This window comes from Brassica napus, chromosome A6, assembly GCF_020379485.1.
Source record: "Brassica napus cultivar Da-Ae chromosome A6, Da-Ae, whole genome shotgun sequence".
NCBI classification, from domain to species: domain Eukaryota; kingdom Viridiplantae; phylum Streptophyta; class Magnoliopsida; order Brassicales; family Brassicaceae; genus Brassica; species Brassica napus.
The window spans coordinates 1,076,545-1,098,155 of NC_063439.1; the positions used below are offsets into that span (position 1 = coordinate 1,076,545).

General features: G+C 31.7%; 4 protein-coding genes across 4 annotated transcripts; all 4 read left to right on the forward strand.

Annotated features, from left to right (window-relative positions):
- The first annotated feature begins 1,676 nt into the window (after window positions 1–1,676).
- LOC125610069 (TIR-only protein-like) lies at window positions 1,677–3,754 on the forward strand. The gene is made up of 2 exons (XM_048781769.1): window positions 1,677–3,343; window positions 3,435–3,754. The coding sequence occupies exons 1-2, from the start codon at window positions 2,826–2,828 to the stop codon at window positions 3,517–3,519; spliced, it is 603 nt and encodes a 200-aa protein (XP_048637726.1). The 5' UTR covers window positions 1,677–2,825; the 3' UTR covers window positions 3,520–3,754.
- A 4,904-nt stretch (window positions 3,755–8,658) lies between these two features.
- On the forward strand, window positions 8,659–10,197 carry LOC106422525 (NAC domain-containing protein 19-like). Its single transcript, NM_001316302.1, is given in 3 exon segments — window positions 8,659–8,839; window positions 8,925–9,193; window positions 9,592–10,197. Coding segments are annotated over 3 exon segments (948 nt in total). The 3' UTR covers window positions 10,090–10,197.
- A 7,329-nt stretch (window positions 10,198–17,526) lies between these two features.
- On the forward strand, window positions 17,527–19,168 carry LOC125610070 (NAC domain-containing protein 18). Its single transcript, XM_048781770.1, has 3 exons — window positions 17,527–17,873; window positions 17,969–18,270; window positions 18,370–19,168. Exons 1-3 carry the CDS (start codon window positions 17,567–17,569, stop codon window positions 18,853–18,855), a joined length of 1,095 nt encoding a protein of 364 aa, XP_048637727.1. The 5' UTR covers window positions 17,527–17,566; the 3' UTR covers window positions 18,856–19,168.
- A 1,852-nt stretch (window positions 19,169–21,020) lies between these two features.
- On the forward strand, window positions 21,021–21,563 carry LOC125610071. The gene has a single exon (XM_048781771.1). The coding sequence runs from the start codon at window positions 21,021–21,023 to the stop codon at window positions 21,342–21,344; it is 324 nt and encodes a 107-aa protein (XP_048637728.1). The 3' UTR covers window positions 21,345–21,563.
- The last annotated feature ends 48 nt before the right edge of the window (window positions 21,564–21,611 follow it).

Here is a 21,611-nt window from a genome sequence, read left to right on the forward strand (position 1 = left end):
TTATTTTACAGTTTTTACAGCCTAGGAAATAGAGATATAAGAGTTTTGCCTAATACAAATAAAAAGGTTGTGAGATTATTTTTTTGCTTTATCTTATTTTTTTGCTTTATCTTTAAAAAAAACTATAAAATAGAAACTTTTTAATGTATGCTTTAACTTTTAAAAGTAAAGATACATCAAATGGTTAAGTTTGATGATTTCAAAATTAACAAAGCTAAAGGATCAAGTTAAGATCCAACCAATCATCCACTATGTCTCTAAGCTAGGCTGCCATTTTTTTATTAACAATGTTTATTTAGATTTTTTTAACTATTTAATATATTTATTTTGAACTAATTTATACATGTATTTTTAAGTACATGGTTGAATTAATAAATAATGTTAATTTAGCTACATTACTCAAGGAAGCACAACAAATATAATTTTAATATTTGATGCGATGAATAGTACGATACCAACTTTAGTGTAATATTATTCATAAAACATCAAATTAGTGAAATGGTATTATTTTTGAAGTTCTATTTAAAAATTAGATTACACCAGATTTGTTGTTTTGAAAGCTAATTGGAGCTGGCCTAAGTATACCATGACCCAATTTACTCTCCGGGAGGATTTATATAACATTTAATAGGAAGATTATCATTAACTTCAAATTATTTAAGCTAGTTTATAAAAATCAAAATCTTATGATAATTATTTTTACAATTACTATATTTTAGTTGATAATATATATTCTACTAATAGAGAATCCTATTTTATCTATTCAAAGAAAGTTGTCATTTAAGTTTTATATGGTCGTCAAGCAAAAAAGAGTGTTTGGAACATTATATATTTGTAACATAATTTTATGACACTTTCAAACGATATAGTTTCAATATTTCTAAACAATAAAATTATAATGATATTATCAAAATTTATAAATTAAACCTATAGTATATCCCACCAATATACTTTTATTAAAGATACTCCATTTTATTATTATTGCATGATAACTTGACCTAAGAAATACACTATTAATATGACTTTTCTATAATATTATTATTTTCTGTCATACATACAAACTCAATTAAAACTTTTTAAATCATTATGGCAATTATGTATGCATGTGAAAGACGAAAGACGATTGTTCGCGAGCACTATGTGTCAAACTGTTCGTCTTTGAATTCTTTGCTCTAGGAACATATATGATCTCTGAGTAAGAAAAATTGTCATTCAGCTTCTAGATCTTTTAAATAAATTGCAAAATATATAATACTAAATATTAACTGACATAGATAATTAACCAAACATCTTAGTTAATAGATCAACGAACCACAATAATTTTACTTTAATTCATTTTCAAAGGCAACAAAAAAAGAAAGAAACATAATCCACATCGTATCCTAGTGACCCATTACGATTGATGTACCCGGCTCTAGTCTTACATGATATTTTGATTGCACCTCAATATATGATCGTTTTAACTATATTAATTAGCGTAGTAACTGCAACAACTAATTTTCATAACTGAGTTTAAAATCATATATAGGCTATTAATCTTTTTAAACTATCAGTATCTTGTTTTTCAAAAGACTTATTGGTTCTTTTCTCAACTGTTTGCGTGAAATTCAAGTCGAATTCTCGTACTCAAATGAATATCTTGAAGTGGCAATTAAGCTCCACTTGCTCTAAAAGATCCAAACTCAATTTCACGCTCTCTAAACGTAGCCATATGTGTGATACTTTTTATATATAGAGACAACAAAAACAGGATAAATAAAGTATGTCTTTTACTCTTTTAACTCATAGAAGAGGAGAAGAAATGTCAAGCACATCGTTAGCTTCTTTGACGGGAAAGGGTCAAACTCGTTTCAACGACTACAATAGTTTCACATTCTATTTCTTGTTCTTCATTCTTCTTATAACTTACATTCAAACAAGTCCAGTATTTTACTTATAATTTGTATATTGAATTATTAGTTATCAAGTTAGTATACACAAATTATAACATTAAACTGTTGCACCAAGTTAGTACCAATTTGTCCTTTGATGTAGACTTTAGATTGTCCTGTACTCTATAAAATATAAAACATATATATACATGACGCTTAATATTTTGAAATATATACTCTTTCGTAATTGTTTTTTTAATCTAGCTAGTAGGCCATTCTCTAATAAAAATTGAATGTCTCGATACAATGGACACATGAGACAATGGTCACACACAAAAATATGATTGTGTCTTATATTTCTTTGACTGATTACAAATTTTATAATTGTCAAACAATCTAAGTAATATATACATAATCTAATAATTTAAATGATTAACTGAAAATTATTTTTTACAAAGAAATAAGAAGCTTTTTGTCAAGAACGAAGAAGTTTATCGACCTCTCTAACTATTTCAAATTTATATGGAAAAATCTTATTGATAGTATTGGCTATTATAAAATGATTTACGCTTTATGATGATGATATATTCGCTAGTGGTTATTATATATTTAATGATATATTTCCTGTCAAAAATAATATATAGTAGCTAGAAAGAAACTATATGCCCATGCTATAAGACATTATATAAATAATAAAATGGGTTAGTCAGAAGAACTATTTATCTTGACGCGGACAACGTCTAGTAAACATTCCTCTTATGCTGTTCAAAATCCACCACTTCTCTTCTTGTCTTCTTCACCGATTCAAGCCCATTATATCACGACAATTATACTTCAAACACTATATATACACGAATACACATACATACATAGTAACACATACAAACACACGCCACAAAGCCTCTATTGATCATCCATCAATCCTATCTAATCTCATCACCAAAAACAAAAATCATGATCTCTAGGGTTTTTGACTTCGTGAAGCAATCCAAATCCATTCAACTAAACAACAAACTATTCGTCGATCTTCTTTCTTCTTCTTCATCATCAACCAAACCCAAAGCTTTGCATGATGTGTTCATCAACCACAGAGGAACCGACACAAAGAGAAACATTGCGACTTTGCTTTACGACAATCTCAATGCCCGTAACATACGTCCATTCTTGGATAGCAAGAACATGAAACCTGGAGACAAGCTTTTTGATCATATCAACCGTGCGATTCTCACTTCTAAAGTCGCCGTTACCGTCTTCTCTCCCAACTATTGCGATTCTTACTTCTGTTTGCACGAGCTTGCTCTTATTATGGAGTCCAAGAAAAGGGTGATACCGATATTTTTCGACATCAAACCTTCACAACTCGATGTTATGATCGAAAGGGTGACATGTTCTGATGATGAAATCCAACGGTTTAGATGGGCTCTTCAAGAAGCTAAAGATATCGTCGGGCTTACGTTCGATTCCTGTAAAGGGTAAGCTTGAGTTTCCATTATATATAAACAAATGTTTTACATAAAATTTCTGATCTAACTTATTTCTTCTTGTTTTTTTTGCTCATTTTAGGAACTTATCAGAGGTTGTTACAGTTGCGTCGGATGTTATCGTTGAGAGGTTGGTGGAGTTAGATTCTGAAGACGAAGCTGTTTAGGCGTTGGAAGAACTTTAATTAACTCCAAATCAGAAGCTTCTCTCACATATATATTTTATATGATTAATTAATTAATTTAATTCATTTCATTCATGCATATATAGTTAACAGAAGAGATAACAACTTTTTGTAATGAGGATTTCTAATCTGCATTATTTCTTTGTATTATTTTTGTGTGTGTGGCAAGTTATTGCTTTGTAAGCTCAAGAAATAAATAAATAAATAACATTCTCTCTTTCTAGCTAATACCGAAACTCTTTGTTTGTTTTGAAAATCATTATACTTTTATAAAATATTATAGAACCCCTTTTTTAATCCAGTGGTTTGAGAAAGATTCATTAAAGCTAATACAGCAGGAAGGAAGTCTAGGTTTCTCTTCCAAGAAAAGACAAATTATGCAAATTATCCATAGTAGGTCGACTAGAATCATATTCTTGGTTCAACCATACAGTCTCGGTCGAAGTTCGAACCCTCTCCCTCTCTATGTGGAGAAAACTCAGTGATGAGAGTCATGAGACTGTAAAAGAAGTTTGTTGCTGTGGAGGTTGGCAAACCTACTTTTGCGTCGATGTTAGTTAACTGGAATATTTTTAGTGGGCCGAAGATGGTTTTGGGCTGAACAACACATCAAATTCCCACTGTTTTTAATCTTATAAACCGGATCAACCCTTTCTGTGTCTAAACCGGACTCAAGAAAGTTGAAACAAAGCGGATCAGCCCCTTCTGCGTCTAAAGTAGACTCGAATCTTATCGATCCAAATCAAACTGAATAGTTCCAAAATAGATATTTTATTAAGTGCATACCTTTAAATATAGCTAAATTAAAGAAGCTGATAAAAATTAGCGTAAGAAAGTGATTGCCAGAATATCCCACTCACCTTTTTCTTTATTTTAGTTTCCAGGAATAGTCTTCAATTATTATATGAAGTAATAATCTCTAACTTTGTTTATTTAAAAAAAAAACTAAAAATCTTTAGCATATGAATATATGATGTGTTACCTGTGTATGATAAACTCATAAAAGTCGTCATCGAATCAAGTGGGCCCTTTATATTATATCATAACTTAAGATCACAAGTTCGCAGTCCAATGCAACGAGTTTTTTTTTGTCAATGTACAATGATTTTTCTAAACGAGTCTTTTCGAATAAAACAAAATTTATGATTAGGAATTATATATCGACTCTTATAAAAATAAAAATTAAGATTACATACATATTCATTTCAAATATACTTTATAAAGTAAGTATATTTAACAATTTTTATATATTATTCTAATTTTTATATTATTTTATGTATTCTCTGCAAACTCAAAATCATAATTGAGATATAATATAATGATTTAAATGACACTGTTTTTTTTTTTTTTTTTTTTAACACTGAAGGATTTCATTGATTATAAACTTAGACAAAAACTTACAAGTTGTGATCATATGCTAGCAAGTTATAAAAACTTCTAGAAACTAAGCCAACAGGAATAACATTCCTTTGGAGTCATAGGCCGGCAGATGCGAACTGAATCTCCGGAGACAAGAGAGATAAACCAAAAGATCAAGTACACACAATACATGAATCTAGATCAAATGAGCAAAAACACCCATGCAAGAGGAATGACCAAATGAAGAAGGATAAGATAGAACGCATCCACAGTCGAACTTTATTTGGGTAGAACCACACCTCATTATATTGCTTTGAAGATTACTTCACAAGCCACCGAGGATGAAGCAGTAGACATAACCCAGGAAGATGATGAGCACGCAGCTTTTAACAATCAACTTCCACGACCGGATGTAAAGAGCCAAATCCGTCCAAGATAATCACATCTGAGATCCCTTGCGTAGAGGCAACAAGATACAAAGATTAAACCATAATCATACCGTTTCAAGCGAGATCGAGGACATGCAACCTTCAATCCATGGTAGAACCTCTACAATAAGTGAAACATGAAAAGCACAGCCAGATCGGGAAGACGGGAGAACAACGAGAGGATCTAACGGATCCTTGAAACGCAGAAGTCGAAACAAGGCCAAAAGACCATCTGAAGAAACCCGAAGAGAAGAGGAAACGTCGGAACAGAGGAACAACAGCATGATATAAGCACGCCACCGACTGATCCATCACCGACATACCTCGAACCTCAAAAGAATCTGGAATTCAAGATCTAGATCCAACTATTGGAGACTTAAAACTTAAGAAAACATGCAAGCAAAGAGAATGGAAGACAAGACCGGACCGACGGTGGCTGAGGAAGCCCACACCGTCGGCCGGTAACACACAAACAGATCGGAAAAAGAGAAAGCTTAGAGAGAAGGGAGAGCAAATAAATGACACTGTTTTTAAAAGTATGAAATATCAATCTATTACTCAAACATTTCTATTATTCAATCATGAGGTTTGAAAAATGATATCGAAATAGAATAATCAACAAAATAAATTTATTTATTAAAATATCTAACAATTTTAACTAAAGCAACAAAGTGTGTACAAAATTTTGAAAGACCAAAATCTTTTGTCGAAGCTTTACCATTTTCTTCAACTATTTTGAGAAGTTTGGCAAACTTAAATTTTGAGATTGATCAAATTTAAATTTGGAAGCATTTGGTTTAGATTCAAAAGTATATAGACTTAGCTTAAAAGAAATAAAACCGATTCTTAAAATATTATACCTATCATATCATATCATTTAAAGATTAATATTAATTTGAAATTGCATAAATTGTATACTAACTCTCAAAAAAATATTATTACGATTACATATGTTTTATATTAAGTATATTTCCTAAACTAGATATATAAATAATACTAAACTATTTTATAATTTTCTACATCATTATGAATCCATTGAATTGACTACTTTCTGGAATTTTTTTTCTCCTTCTCAAAATTTAATATATTTTCCACAATTTTTTGATAAATCCTATCAGATGATTCGGTCGGTCCCGGGAAAAACGCACTTATTGCTACATAGTGGACTAGTCCAAAAACGTACCACATTGTCTGAACCGAGTTTAAAATACCTTCTGAATAATATTAAGGGGTGAACCGATCATTTGTTACAGTCTACTTTGTAAACCAATTGGGCCGAAACCCCCCGTTCTCCACGTTCAAAGAATAAAAATAAACAAGAGCGATTAATAAAATCATAATTATTCTTTGAGTAGTTCGTTATCATTTGATAAATGATGAATGATAAATCACTAATCGAAAATGAGAGATATAGATGATAAAACAAAATAAATAAAAGTACGTATAAAGCATCAAATGGTTAGCACGAAATGTATTTGAGTGGAATAAATTATTTAAGTTCCACTAGAGGGGTTCCATAACGACAGTATTCATTTATAATTTTAACCTGGTTTATGTATGCTTAAATTTTGCTCGCAGATTTATGATCTCCAGGATGTATGTATAGGTTCAGATTATAATTTTAGAAAATAAACTAGCGATGCATATATATTTATGAATAATAATTTGCTTAAATGATAATGACGATCGAAATCAATAAATAGATGGAAATATATTATGGAAATTACACAGTTTACCCGTACGAAACATAGCTCCTAATTATAGTTTCCTCAACTATTTTGGATAAACATCGACACTACAAATCTGCAAAAGGAGATGTTAGATTATATTGACAAAAAGGGTTATGCTTATATGGTTCAGTTCTTGAATTTTTTTTGGATCCAACATAAGTTTTAAAACTGATTTTAACCAAATGCGGAATTGTGTTGCTATATAGAAAAACGCTTAGTCAATTATATACTGCTTGTTTCAAAACAGCATATTCTGAGAATACTAGAGATTTATATACCATGCGCTATCCAATTCAAAAGATTACATTAAGAACAATTAATTAAACTGCGACTATTATAGTTCCTATCTGAATATACGGATAACCAGTGAAACTAAGTTAAATAATTAAAGTCCAAAACAAAAAGTTAAGTAACTACAGTAAATAAATTGTACTGTAGTGTTAGTGAAACAAAACAGTCATAAATTTTTTTACAATTAACAAAAAATCTTTAGTCAACATCAAACTCGTGTTTTGTTTATCGTCAATCGTTATAACGTCTTTTTGACAAATGACAAATATGGCGCCTAACTTATACCATAGACACGTGGCCACGTGTCGTCACGTTGTAGCTTTGTCTGTATGGAAAACGCTTTCCATGTTGATGATACCTAAGATACATTGAACAGTTTCGTTGTCCTCTCAACTTCGCTTTTTCAAAAACAAAAATTAAGCTCTCTTATCCACCCATTCAGTTACATGTGTCCTACCTTTATTCTGAACACTACAACATTTGGCATATATACATTTCAATAGAACGCGTCAACAAAAAAACGTGTAATGAAAACTATCTTTTACCAGTTCACCGATTACATGGTTTATGTTCAATATACTCGCTAAATATATAGTTTTGTGTTCTAAAACTTGGTCGTTTATGTAGACAGTTTAATTCTGGTCAAATCAATGAAAAAAACCAACAGCTTTGATGACCTAAACGTCCACTTACTCGGTCAAAACAGTAGATTAATATATTACAACTATATATTCTATTTAAGAAAATGGAATTTTTTTTTTGAGAAAGAAAATGGAAAATTATACTAAAACTATACACTTTACACCATATTTTAAAATAACATTAAATAAATATGTAAAGTAGTAATACAAAAGAAACCTCAATTAAACATTAGATTCTAAATCATTTCTCATAATACATTAGTTTTTGAACAAAAAAACTAGCATCGTTTTAATTATTACTTTTTCATAGTAAAATACTTCTCAAACTAGTGAACACTAATAAATAAATAATATTACTGACAAAAGAACCTAACATACAAATAGTACGAGGAAGAGCCAAATATGCTCTCATGTAGGTTCAATGAACCAAAGGGATTTGCGTAAATTACGACGATATAACTGACACACGTGTCAGGATTCAAAAGTGTTTAGAGATAAGCACAAAAGTGGGTCCCCAGTTTCAGTACACACGTTAATTCGCAGCGGTGGATTCCATATATATAAATAAGTAGCTTATGACCCAAACCTTATCGTTCATATTTGAATAATAATACTATTAAAACACATACTTGCTGCAATAGTTTCCTCATAGAGAAGTTGAGGAAGAAAAAGATGGGTATCCAAGAAACCGACCCGTTAGCCCAATTGAGTTTACCACCGGGTTTCCGGTTTTACCCGACCGACGAAGAGCTTATGGTTCAATATCTCTGCAGAAAAGCAGCCGGTTATGATTTTTCTCTCCAGCTTATTGCTGAAATCGATCTTTACAAGTTCGATCCTTGGGTCTTACCAAGTAAGTAAACCAAACCGTTACGATTTTAAAGTTCTTGAAAAAAACAACATATTCATATTTTTTCTTGGTTTGGTTGTGATTTTAGATAAGGCACTCTTCGGAGAAAAAGAGTGGTATTTTTTTAGTCCGAGAGATAGAAAGTACCCAAACGGGTCAAGACCGAACCGGGTAGCCGGGTCAGGTTATTGGAAAGCTACGGGTACGGATAAAATCATCTCGACGGAAGGAAAGAGAGTTGGTATTAAGAAGGCTTTGGTGTTTTACATCGGTAAAGCACCTAAAGGCACTAAAACCAATTGGATCATGCATGAGTATCGTCTCCTTGAACCCTCTCGTGCAAACGGAAGCTCTAAGGTAACAATACAACATGCGAATTATCTTAAAAACTAGTCAATTTTCATGTTATGACAAATCACAATTTATAATTAAATTGTACTCCCTCCGTTTTTTAATATAAGTCGTTGTAGAGAAATTTTTTTGTTCCAAATTATATGTCGTTTTCGGTTTTTTATGTAAAATTTATTAGTAATTAATGTTATATGATCAATGGTAATATATCTTTTATTTTTCTATTGGTTCAATTGTGGTTAGGTAAATAATTAATGATGTTTTTGTTTAGAAAATATAAGAAATTAATAATTTTCTTAATCTACGTGAATATCTTTAAAACGACTTATATAAAAAAACGGAGGGAGTATTTTATAATAATCTTTATGATTTATCCCTAATTAATATTTTTTTTTCATTTGCAGTTAGATGATTGGGTTCTATGTAGAATATACAAGAAGCAATCAAGCGCACAAAAACAAGCCTACGAACATGTAGTTACGAGTACTAGAGAACTTAGCAACAATGGTACTTCATCAACGACGTCATCTTCTTCTCACTTTGAAGACGTTCTTGATTCACTACATCATGAGACCGACAACAGAAATTTCCAGTATGCTAATTCAAACCGGCTCTCCTCGCTTAGACCGGACCTAACCGTAGGAGAGAAAACCGGGTTCAACGGTTTTGCGGATACAAACAGCTTCGATTGGGGTAGTTTTGTTGGCAATGTTGAGCATAACTCAGGTCCAGAACTCGGACTGAGTCATGTTGTTCCTAGTCTTGAGTTTAATTCTGGCTACCTGAAGATGGAGGAAGAGTTTAACAACCCGGACGACTTTGGTTTTGCTCAAAATGGTTATGGTATCGACTCGGTCGGGTTTGGGTATTCAGGGCAAGTTGGTGGGTTTGGTTATATATGATGATGGAATGCTGACGCAATAAAAATAGGACATTTGAGTTTTTATTATTGTTGTCATGAGGCAAATGTTATGTATTTGGATTCCAATTCTTTGGGTTTAGAGGCAAGCTCATAGATCTCTAGCTAGATGTACATTTGTTTTCTGTCACCTTTATATTTGTAGATCTTTTGTATTCGTATATATATTTAGTGAATTTTCATATTGGTATATTGTTCGGTGCTACTTAATTAGAATGGTTGTTTCACGTTTTAAACGCGATATTACTTTGTATACTAGTAAACACCCAACAGATCAAGAGACTTATGGGATATATAGACTTGAATGATCAATGATGCAATGTGTATGTGTTAGATGAAACTACACGTATGGGTCAACGTGGATTGCTTTTTTGACCAGAGCACAGTGAAAGTTACACCGTACAAGTTTCAAACACGTTCTGGTTGTGGTCCTGTCGATCGACTCTGCTGGTTTGCATGCATTTTATTGCAATTAGTTGTTTAATATTTAATTTACTATAATATATTCACATGTTTTTTTTGTTATCTGAAAATTATATTAAACGGGGTAAACTGCAGGTCTTACAAACCTTAAGGAGGCAAAGAACACACTCTTTCCACCACCTCTGGACTCCATAAATGAGAAGAACAACGCCAAAACCAAAAATTTCTCCGCACATCGACGAGACCGCCAACACATAACCGTGAAGAAAACTGAGAGCGAGACGAGACTGCGACGAATCAAAAAGCGAATGAAGAACGAAGGAGAAGAGACGCGACTCTGGTGCCGGCATGCGCCGTGACGCGCGACCGGAAGCTTCAATTAAATCTGGCCGGACGCAAGAGAGAAAGGCAGGGGAGAGAAAGAAACGAATCGTTCGACTAGCGAAAATATAGGTTGCTTCAAGCTGTTACAACTTAAACCATGATTAACCTTAGTCTCTTAATTGGGGTTTTTAACTTCGGATAAGATACGGTTCTTAATTTTTCTTAGATTTTAATTAAAAAAGCTAAAAACCGTCTAATAAATAAGAGATACAAAAACTGTTTATTAGCCGAAATGTATAAAAAAAGTCAAATCATGAGTTAAAAACTCCGGCTAAAAAATCGGAGTTAATCATACTCTTACTAGTAATATTTTAGATTCCATCATAGTTTGCAATGTGGATCACATTGTATAGATTAGGGGTATATAAATAAATTTAGGTAAATTATTAAAAACAAAAAAAAAATGAGTCCCCCCCTGTTCGTAACATGCTTTGAGATAAAAAAAAAACTCTTTTAGCCCATGAACTAGAACCTTATTTAAGATCGGCGACTCCATACCAGCACCGCCATCATCAGAACCAACAAATTTGGTTCTGATATTATGTTAACTTTGAACACAAAACCTAAATAACAAATAAATTGATTCACATTTAACAAAAAAATAAAAATAAAACAAATTGATTCATGTTTTTGTTTATTTACTCAGTCTCATCACATTATCCTATGTGGGAATCCGAATAAAATGTTTCATGAATACTGAAGGATATGCATAGCCAAATTCTAACTAGTTTGTATATACAAACGATAAATAACAAAATCATATATATGCATGTTTATTGCGTATAGTGTCATACTTTTTTTTTTAATAATAATTATATAAATCCCCAAAAGGGTCCATCGGAACAGTATACAAACCGACGCTCCGGTAAAAAGAGTATAATGTTATCATACATGTTTCTTTATATATATAGAATTATGTTACGTGATTTTTTTTGTTAAAGGGTTAAATCATGTTACTTGACAAAAAGCTATTTCACATGATATGTTTAGATCAACGAGGTATATAAGATTTATTTAAGGTTTTATCACCGTATTTTATTTTAATTTTTTGCCAAGTTTTTTTGTAACATTTGTATATTGTATTTCTTACGTATTAATCAAGAGTTCTTACTAATCAATTGGTGGGTAAGCTTCAAAATATACGCAATGTCCTTAAATTATAAAAATGACATTTGTGGTTATATACACGAAAAATACATGTAACCAAGACAATGTTTTAAATTTATTTGTTTGTTTTGTGGTATTTGCACATGTGTGATATTATCCGGTGGTTGAAGAAACTCGCTAATTATATCGGATAAAGCAGAAGACTAAGGAACGGTCCTTAATCACTTTCCTAAACCAGCTAAAGTAAGAGATGATTTAGCAAAAGCAAAATTCCCACCGACTAGAAGAAACCATTTGATTCTTTAGTACGGAATTTATTAAAATGATTTAATTAACTCTCTGGACATACATGATACATAACCCTGTACCTAGCTGTATTGAATACATACGCGTGACGCATGCTGAGCGTGTTAATTTTACGGTCTGAATTTTGGTCCTCTATAGTCGTAGTAACATACAACGTCTTAGAGAAATGATCTCACATCTAAAAATGAAAAAGACAAGTAATATATAAAAACTTTGTACTAACTCACTTATGGCCAATTAATTTTAGATATTTATAGTTAACAAAAAGATGTCATAAAATGTTCAGCTTTTATGCCCAAGATGAACACGGTTACATTATGGACACAGCTTTAAAATATTATCTTCGAATATATTAGTTGATCTAAAAACAATTGATTAAGCTATTATAAGGATAAGAAAGCTTTGCTAGGGTTTACTGTTTTTTTTTTTTTTTTACTAAAAGAGTTTACTGAAGTATTGAGCAAAACGAAACGAGTTATTGAGTTTCGGACTTTTCAACGAGTATAATTTTGTTTGGATAAATACGAATTCGTGTGGTGGAATATGTCGTGTGTGTGATTCTTAGGTCAGATTCGTGGACAAACAACTTCATAACCAATTTCTAGCCATCCGAGCTTCTGGTGACACTTAATGCGACGGGAGCTTCATGGTTTGGTTTGCAACAAGAAGCTAATAAATTTGATTATGTACATATATTTATTCTTGAGTAACTTTATTCTTTAGTTCTTTCACCTCGTGAAAGTTTCAAACAAAGGATGCAAACACAGTAAAAAAGCAGTTGTTTAAATGATGGATTTTACATTCATTCAAAACAATATTAGACGAAGTTTTGTTGTGCAAAAATATATTCTTAAACTAATTATAGATAATTTTTTGAGGAGTATGTTGTGCCGAACCATATTGAAATCATTTATGTTGTATTAGATACATCCCCCATAGTCATACCTGGACTAAAGAGTCTAAGACTACAAGATAACTTATGTGATATATAGCTAGTGACTTTCTAATTATAGAATAAAGGAAAATCATCACATGTCCAAAGCAACAAAGATACAAAAAGTTAAAATTGACCACATTTTCCGATTAGAGCACTGATCATTTCGTTTCTTTGTATTGTATTATGGGGAAACTGACCAGGATGACCACGTTCATATTATAAAGTTTGAAGTTTTTTTTGGATAAGTAATAAAGTTTGAAGTTAGGTTACCATAATACCATTATATATGACATGGTGAACAAATTCACCATCAAAAGTTAATAAGGTCTGATTTTCTTTAAGAAACGAATGCTATTTTAGCATGGTTTGATTGTTAGTATGTAGGTATGTAGGTATGTATAATGTATGTTTGCATGGTATGTACTGACAATGCATGTATCGTATATATGTACGTCTATGCACCTGTGTAAGGTGTTATATGTATAGGTAAATATGTTGACAAAATTTTTTTTGAAGTACTTGAGAAACGCTTTCATGAATAATATATATCTTTATATAGTTTAACTGAAAAAGACAACCACCTATTTGGACAGACATCAATCAAACACACATATTTGTATTATTAATTCAATGAAGTAATTAAACAGCACCGAATCCTACTGTCGGGTATATCCATCTGATTAAAACAATTTGCTAGGACCATTAATTACGACCCTAGTTAACAGAAAGACCACTGGACATATGGTATACCATTGATTAAAAGAGTAAATGTTGGTGTTGTTGTGTGCATAATCCGAAATTGGAAAAGTGTTTTACATTGTATCGGATGAAAACACTGTAATGGTGAGAATTCCTTTTGAAAACTTCTAATCGGAAGTGTTCTTAGATCATAATATTGTCTCTGGTCCAGAATTAAGTTTTTATAATATAAATGAATATATTCTCTGGTCCGGAACTAGACTTTCATAATATGTTCCAGACCAGAGACAATGTTATGATCTAAGAACACTTCCTATTAGAAGTTTTCAAAAGGAATTTTCACCATTACACAAAAAATGGTTAAAAATGAGAAAGAAATAGAGATTTCAAATAAGATGTCAAATCTTTTAAAAACCCGTCCAAAATTTGTCAATTCTCTATTGATTCAATTTTTATTTCTTAATTAAACTTTAACCTCTTTATTTACACTATATATTAGAATATTATATATACTTTTTTGTTTAATAACTCCAATATCATGGATAATGTTCCTCTAAGGTTCAAACTCCTCATAATAATAATAAAATAATGAGTTATACATTATTTTCTTCTAAAATATGGGAATGAAATAATTTTATTAGAGAACTGTAAAAATGTTAAAAACATCTTTTAATTTGGTGATGTTATTATCGATAACTTATATTATAATAAAAAGGAAGGGCAAGAAAATGAGTGAATTTCCTCATATATACCGCGAGATTCCTTTTTATACATATTCTTGAATCTAAGATTCAAAATACGGCCCTACATTTTTCTGTTGCTAGAAAGGGCTTCACATTTTTGCAATACACCATTACTTCATCTCTTTTTAATTTGCTAACAATCTCACATTTTCAAAGCTGGCGAGCTGACGGTGGAAAACTTGACTATACTTGTCGCATACTATAGATATCTTTCTATGGTTTTTACTTTTTAGAAACAAAACGTGTTATTTTTCTTCATCAGTTTTATCTTTTTGATTTATTTACCTTTAGTTTGTGTTACGTCAAATCAAACATGATGAATGGTAAACAAAATTAATTAGTTTGAAGGCAAAAGGATAATACTCTTTAGCAAAGGATAATATACTCGCTATCTTTCAGTGGTAAACAAAACCAGTGTATTGCCACCACTCAATTGTCTTTTGAACTACTCGCAATTTGTTTACAAAAACGTTAATAAGATATACTATTGACTATGTGTTTGCAAGGAAATTTGCTAGTTTAAAACACGCCTCAGGTCTAAAATATGTAAAGCTTTTGACAATATTATATGGAATAACAATATTTTTTTTCAACTAATAACAATAATATTTAAACAGACGTTGGTTCTTGTTTATATTAGTAGATCAAACAACAAAAGCACTTTAAGTTATTGCAAGTGTTTTTTTTTAAAGTCTGCATATAGATATTATGAGCCTACAAAGTGAGGCAACTTCCAAGAAGCCCTAGAAACCGATACATCGTAAGAAACCTAAACCACAATGGCGGAAGATCTTTCTGTAGAAAAATCTTTCTCTACTTCAAGCCTTCGCTCCAAAGAACTTTGAATCACCATGCAGTTTCGACGGAAACAACTTCTCCGCCTAAGTAAAAAAAAGATAAATGTAGAAGGTTTGGGGTACATATTCTAGACCTGACTCCTCATATATGAATCGTGAAACGAGATTAACACCCTAACTTCTCAAGTATCCAACAACCCACCACCGCATAAAATTCACGATTCTCAAAATCCATCGTCGACGAAATTAAACTTAACATAAAAAACGAAAAACAAGATAACCAAAAAAGCAAAAACGAAAATAAAGAAACCATCTCACGACAGCAGTAGAACCAACCGCCACTTGTTGAAATCGCCTACAACTCTGCAACTACGAAACATAGCTTTGTATATTTAATTTTGTATATTTTTTGCTATTAATTTACCAAAAAAAATATATAACAATTAAATAATATATGAATATCTCAAATCTGAAAACTGATTTTAATAGTTTCTCGTTAGTATTCTATTGAATAGTTATCTTATAAAAAACTATAAAAATGGATTCTTATTACTTAAAATATCCGCACGTTAATTTTTATTTTTACATATTACATATTATCTATTATTATTTTCTATTTTATTATTTTCATAATTTTATAGATATTTGAGTTGAAAATTTTCCATATTTAAAAATTCAATTAGGCAAAAAAAATAACAAAAAAACTACAAGGAACTAATTTTGGTGATTATATATGTATATAATGATAATAAAATAATATTCCAAGTGGTCACACGATGAAATACTAATAACAAAAGCGTGAGATGACATCTGAAACGTAAGAAATGCTTTATTGAAATTTCCCACACCGAACCCGCCATCCATTTCCACATCATCCGTTTGTTACATTTGTGTGGCAATGTCATTATTCATGGCCGACTTTTACGGCTTGCCACTTGTCGACTGGACTCATACTCAGAATAACATGGTACTATTGGCAGGCATGCGTTTTGGTAATGTCCATACATAAAATATAGTGATTTTGCTATTTTTTGTAGCATTATCAAGATTTGTCAAATTTAAATTTTAACAATTTCTGGAAACGATGTTCCTTATCTATAATATTGGCCTAAAAATGGTTTAGATAAAGAAAATATTATTAATTTACAGAAATTAACTTATAGGGTTAAAAAAAATTTGACACTGTTTTATACAAGTTAAAGTGTTTCCAATTTCAATAGTGTCAGTATATATTACCTGATAGACTACTCATCATCAACTTTCTTTTTCAGTCTCTCCGACGGTTAATTTCATGAAAAATTTGTATTTGTGGTTGATAATTTTCTTACTAATATTTAAGCGTTCAGTGGCGTTTTCATGTAAAACTAACGAGTAGCTGTATAAATGTAAGTAGGTACATCAATAGAGGAAAACAACAGGCGAAATCAATAGTGAACTTTCTAAAATGACTTTTGTGTTATTTTAATTTAGTAAAAGGACAAACACATTTATGTATTTTATGTAATGAAATGTATCGCTATCGTTGTTGATCGCAAATTCCACGTCATGGCCGCTCGTGTCGAGCCGCACTTCGAGCTTATATGAACACTGAACACATATTATAATGCATGGTTAAGAAAGTCATTATCTAATTCAAAAGATCTGATTTTACCCTTATGTACTTTAGTATGGTAATTAAACAGATTCGCCATGATTAGTCAGACATTGTATATGTGTCGAAATGTCGTCATTCTTTATCTGCTTTTAAGTGCAAACCAAACCACGCTTAAACCGGCTGAATTATGGGGAATATGTATTATTATAAACTGGAAACATAGACTAAAATTTTATATTTTTAACAAAAGAATAATAGATAAAAATTAATTAACATAGAAAATTAAAAACAATTATTATTTATCACGAATAAAAATATATTATTTTATCAATAATGTTATAAATTAATAAAATATCATAACTATAATATATGTAATTATTAAAAAAAACTATTGTATAAATACATGTGGATACAATGGTGTACGTACAAAAGATTCCAGTGGATAAAAACCATTCATACTTGGCTTTTTTATGCATCCATTTAAAATACAAGAGAGCTTAACGCCGACTCTCACAAGCAAAGTGTCAACCATCTCTCTTGCCTTTTTTTTTTCTCTCAAAAGAAAAATCAGATCAGAATATATGCAGGTTATGGAGACTACAGATTCTTCCGGTGGTCCGCCGCCGCAGCCAAACCTTCCTCCCGGATTCCGATTCCACCCAACCGACGAAGAACTCGTGATCCACTACCTCAAACGCAAAGCAGACTCTTCTCCTTTACCAGTCGCCATCATCGCCGACGTCGATCTCTACAAACACGATCCATGGGAACTTCCCGGTAAACTAAACCAAAACCAAACCGGTCAGATCCGTATTGTTTTCTTTTGTTTTTTTCCTGACCATTTTAGTTTATGCTTGTCTAAATTCTTACAGAGAAGGCTTTGTTCGGAGAACAAGAGTGGTACTTCTTCAGTCCACGTGATCGGAAATATCCAAACGGAGCTAGACCGAACCGAGCTGCTACTTCCGGTTATTGGAAAGCGACCGGTACAGATAAACCGGTGATTTCAACCGGAGATGGTAACAAAAAAGTCGGAGTCAAGAAAGCTCTCGTGTTCTACACTGGGAAGCCACCGAAAGGAATTAAATCAGATTGGATCATGCATGAATATCGCTTAGCCGATAATAAACCTAGTCTCAGGTGTGACTTTGGTCACAAGAAAAATTCTCTCCGGGTAAATAATATTATTATTATAATATTACTATTACTATGATTTTTTAATTATTATTTTATAGGGATTGATGTTGTTTTTGATTGGTTTAAAACTCTGTAGCTTGATGATTGGGTGTTGTGTCGGATCTACAAGAAAAACAACAGTACATCATCCCGACATCATCTTCATCATCATCTGGATAACGATAAGGATCATCATCATCATTTTCATCATGACATGCTGATGGATGATGATCTTTACCGTCTTCCTCTGTCGGTTCCCAGTCAAAACGTTTCAAGAATGAATCTTTTCCCGGCGGTTTTCTCCGATAACAACGACCCGGCGGATATATACGACGGAGGTGGCGGCGGAGCCGGTTACTCGATGAATCACGATTTTGCATCGTCGTCTGGATTGAATCAGAAACCGAATATTCCGGTGCCGTTTTGGGATCAAGATCCGGCTAAGAGGTTTAACGGCGGCGTTGGAGACTGTTCTGACATGGTCTCTTCAGTGGCAGCGCCGTCATCAATGCAGCAGCAAGGTGGGGTTTTGGGGGATGGTTTAGACAGGACCTCGTACCATTTAACCGGTTTGAATTGGTAATTATTTCCGGTCGGTTCGCTGTGAAAATTAGAAATCGAACTTAGAATGAGTTCGGTTTACATATTTTGAAGATTTGTGTATACGGTTTGAGTAATTTGGGAAATTGGTTACGGTTGATTGGTTATTGTATAGGGTTAGAAAGATGGAGATTAAAGAGATTAGAGAGGTGAAGAATGAGGCAACATATAGAAGATACAAATTAATTTTATTTTCCTCTTATGATGGTTATTATTATTCACTAAACGTATAGTAGATGTTTCATGTTTGTATACTGTATAAATTGATGCATGTAAATATAAATAACAGTTGTAGATATTAGTGTGTTTTTAATTCAGATATTTATGCCGTCGTATGTCTTAAATGGTGGGAGTTTATTTGCTAAGAGCATTATTTAATACTTTAATAGATGGTAAAATGAATGAAAACATATCTAAGATGAGATAGAAGTATTTTTTTTCATTTCAAGTTGAAGGAGTTTCCATGACCTAAACCAATAAGACATCATTTTGAACATTTTCTAAGGCAAATCTTTATAGGATGCAACTACACTAATCTATTACCACTTGATTATTAATCGTATGTTAAGACATTGAATGTATACTTCAAATACAAATTATACAATACCTTGCCGCCATGCAAATCCATCTCGTTTTGGTTAAAAGATTATGTATAGATAGAATAAGTATAACCAATATTTAGATGATCTTGTACTTATGTATTGATTGCGATAGTTTCAACTTTCACAGAACCACTGATTTTGGAATATTGCACGGTGAAGTTTGTTCTTTTAGGTGACATGCATATAATATATTGCTCTTAAAATCTCAAACTTATAGACCAGAGACTATCGAGTAAAATTTACATTCAATAATAAATACACATGACTTGCCACATCAAAATAAGACAAAAGGAGTTTGTGTTGTCAAAAAAATAATACAAAAGAAGTTTTTTTTAATTTGAATATGTATATTTATATTAATATACGAGGTAAGAATAAGATAATCATTCATAATTGCTTATAAAGATAATGAAAACCAATAGACTTTCGAAACATCTGAAACCTGCTGGATATTGTGATAAGCATCAAACTGAGCTTGTAGATAAGAAGTTAATAGGAAAAATGTGTATGGTGTTGTATGATGGGCGTATGAATGCATATGCATAATAGTGTTGACGAAAACTTTGTTTATATTTCACACAAAATTTTGTATTTCTATTATAGAGTTAAATTTTTTCCAATGGTTCACTTTATAATCGAGTGAAATATAAAATAATGTTGTTTTTTTTCAGTATATATTTAAAGTGAAAAATCAAACATTACTCTATATTTCACTATATTATAGAGTAACTTTATTATATAATGAATTATTGGAACAAATTCAACTCTATAATAGAATTAATTTATGTTGTAAGTGATATTTGGTGATTTGAAAGAATTTTATATTTTTTTAGGACATTTCCAATGGCGCACAAAATTAGAAATATAGTTGATTTAACTTCTTGTTATTGATCATCAGGGCAAATCTAGACTGTTTATTTAATGGGTGCACGCACCATTGTTTATAAACACCCATTGTTTATAAAAAAAGGCTTATATAAAGGTTCGAAACTAGAAAAAAATTGGTGCACAAGCTTCTTTTTACCATCTGAACTTACTAAATTTTAGTGTTTGCTATTCATAAAAATAAGTGTGGGTACACATGTCCCCATACCTTAGAGCATGGCTTGGCCACTGGTGATCATAATTGCCAATATAAGGAAAAAACCATTGTTTCTGAATAATAAGAAAATACGAATATGAACCATAAAAGAAAATAAAGTGAATATAAAAACGACTAAAGAAGTGAAAAAAAGCCAAGAAGGTGTTGCTAGTTGTTACTCTTTTCATTACAGCTAATACGATTAGTTGGCAGAAATGTGAAAGCTTTAATTTTTCTCTAAGTTTCCTTCTCATCGCCAACCATAGTTTTGTAATTATTATACACCTTTGTTACAATATTTTAAACTATAGGATCTTAAAAGAAAAAGAAAAAGCCAGTCATATTTGAATCCAGACCATATAACCACTTTTTGTTCTGTAAGAAACGGTCTTCTGTTCTTATAAATATATATATGTAAATCATGCAAACCAATAACAAAGTTATTTTTTCTATAGACAGAGAGTAATGCAGTTTACAAGAAGAAGATTCCCACCACGAGAAGCTCTAGAGATGCCGGCAGCAGAACTGAACCGAACCGGTCGGAGAAATCACGGGTCGAGTCTAAGGACCAGGCTGGCTTGCACGTGTTCAGGTCGGCCTGGCTCGGCTCGGTGCGTTCGGCACGGTTATATTGTTCCCAGCAGAGAGAAGCTGATAAGGAGAGCAAGTGACGGAAACAGAGAAATATTAAAGAGAGCCTTGATGCCGTCTAGCCATCATCGGATGAGTCACCGGCGGTGGAATTTCCGGCCAACTCCAAGCCGACTCTGTAATATGTCTTCTACTTGATCTATCTCTATTTTCTTTTCTTGAAAAATCATTCTCGGTTTTGCTCAAAATTACCATACAAAACCTTTTTTACTTCATGTTATCAAGTATAAATTTTTGGATGGTTTGATGTATCGGGAAGACTTTTTTTATTTCCAGATCCAATCAGATAACAATATGATCTGTTTAATGAAGTTAAGTATTTAAGTATTTAATAAAAATGTTTATGTTGTTCAGGCTCTGGTTATTTTCTTATACATAGATCCATTTATCTAAATATCCTTATCA

Excerpts from the sequence above, each read along its gene's own strand:
- LOC125610069 (XM_048781769.1), top strand. The coding sequence starts at position 2,826 with ATGATCTCTAGGGTTTTTGACTTCGTGAAGCAATCCAAATCCATTCAA. Across the intron at positions 3,344-3,434 it reads ACGTTCGATTCCTGTAAAGG|GAACTTATCAGAGGTTGTTA; the intron begins GTAAGCTTGAGT and ends TGCTCATTTTAG.
- LOC125610070 (XM_048781770.1), top strand. The coding sequence starts at position 17,567 with ATGCATCCATTTAAAATACAAGAGAGCTTAACGCCGACTCTCACAAGC. Across the intron at positions 17,874-17,968 it reads CGATCCATGGGAACTTCCCG|AGAAGGCTTTGTTCGGAGAA; the intron begins GTAAACTAAACC and ends AAATTCTTACAG. Across the intron at positions 18,271-18,369 it reads ACAAGAAAAATTCTCTCCGG|CTTGATGATTGGGTGTTGTG; the intron begins GTAAATAATATT and ends AAAACTCTGTAG.
- LOC125610071 (XM_048781771.1), top strand. The coding sequence starts at position 21,021 with ATGCAGTTTACAAGAAGAAGATTCCCACCACGAGAAGCTCTAGAGATG.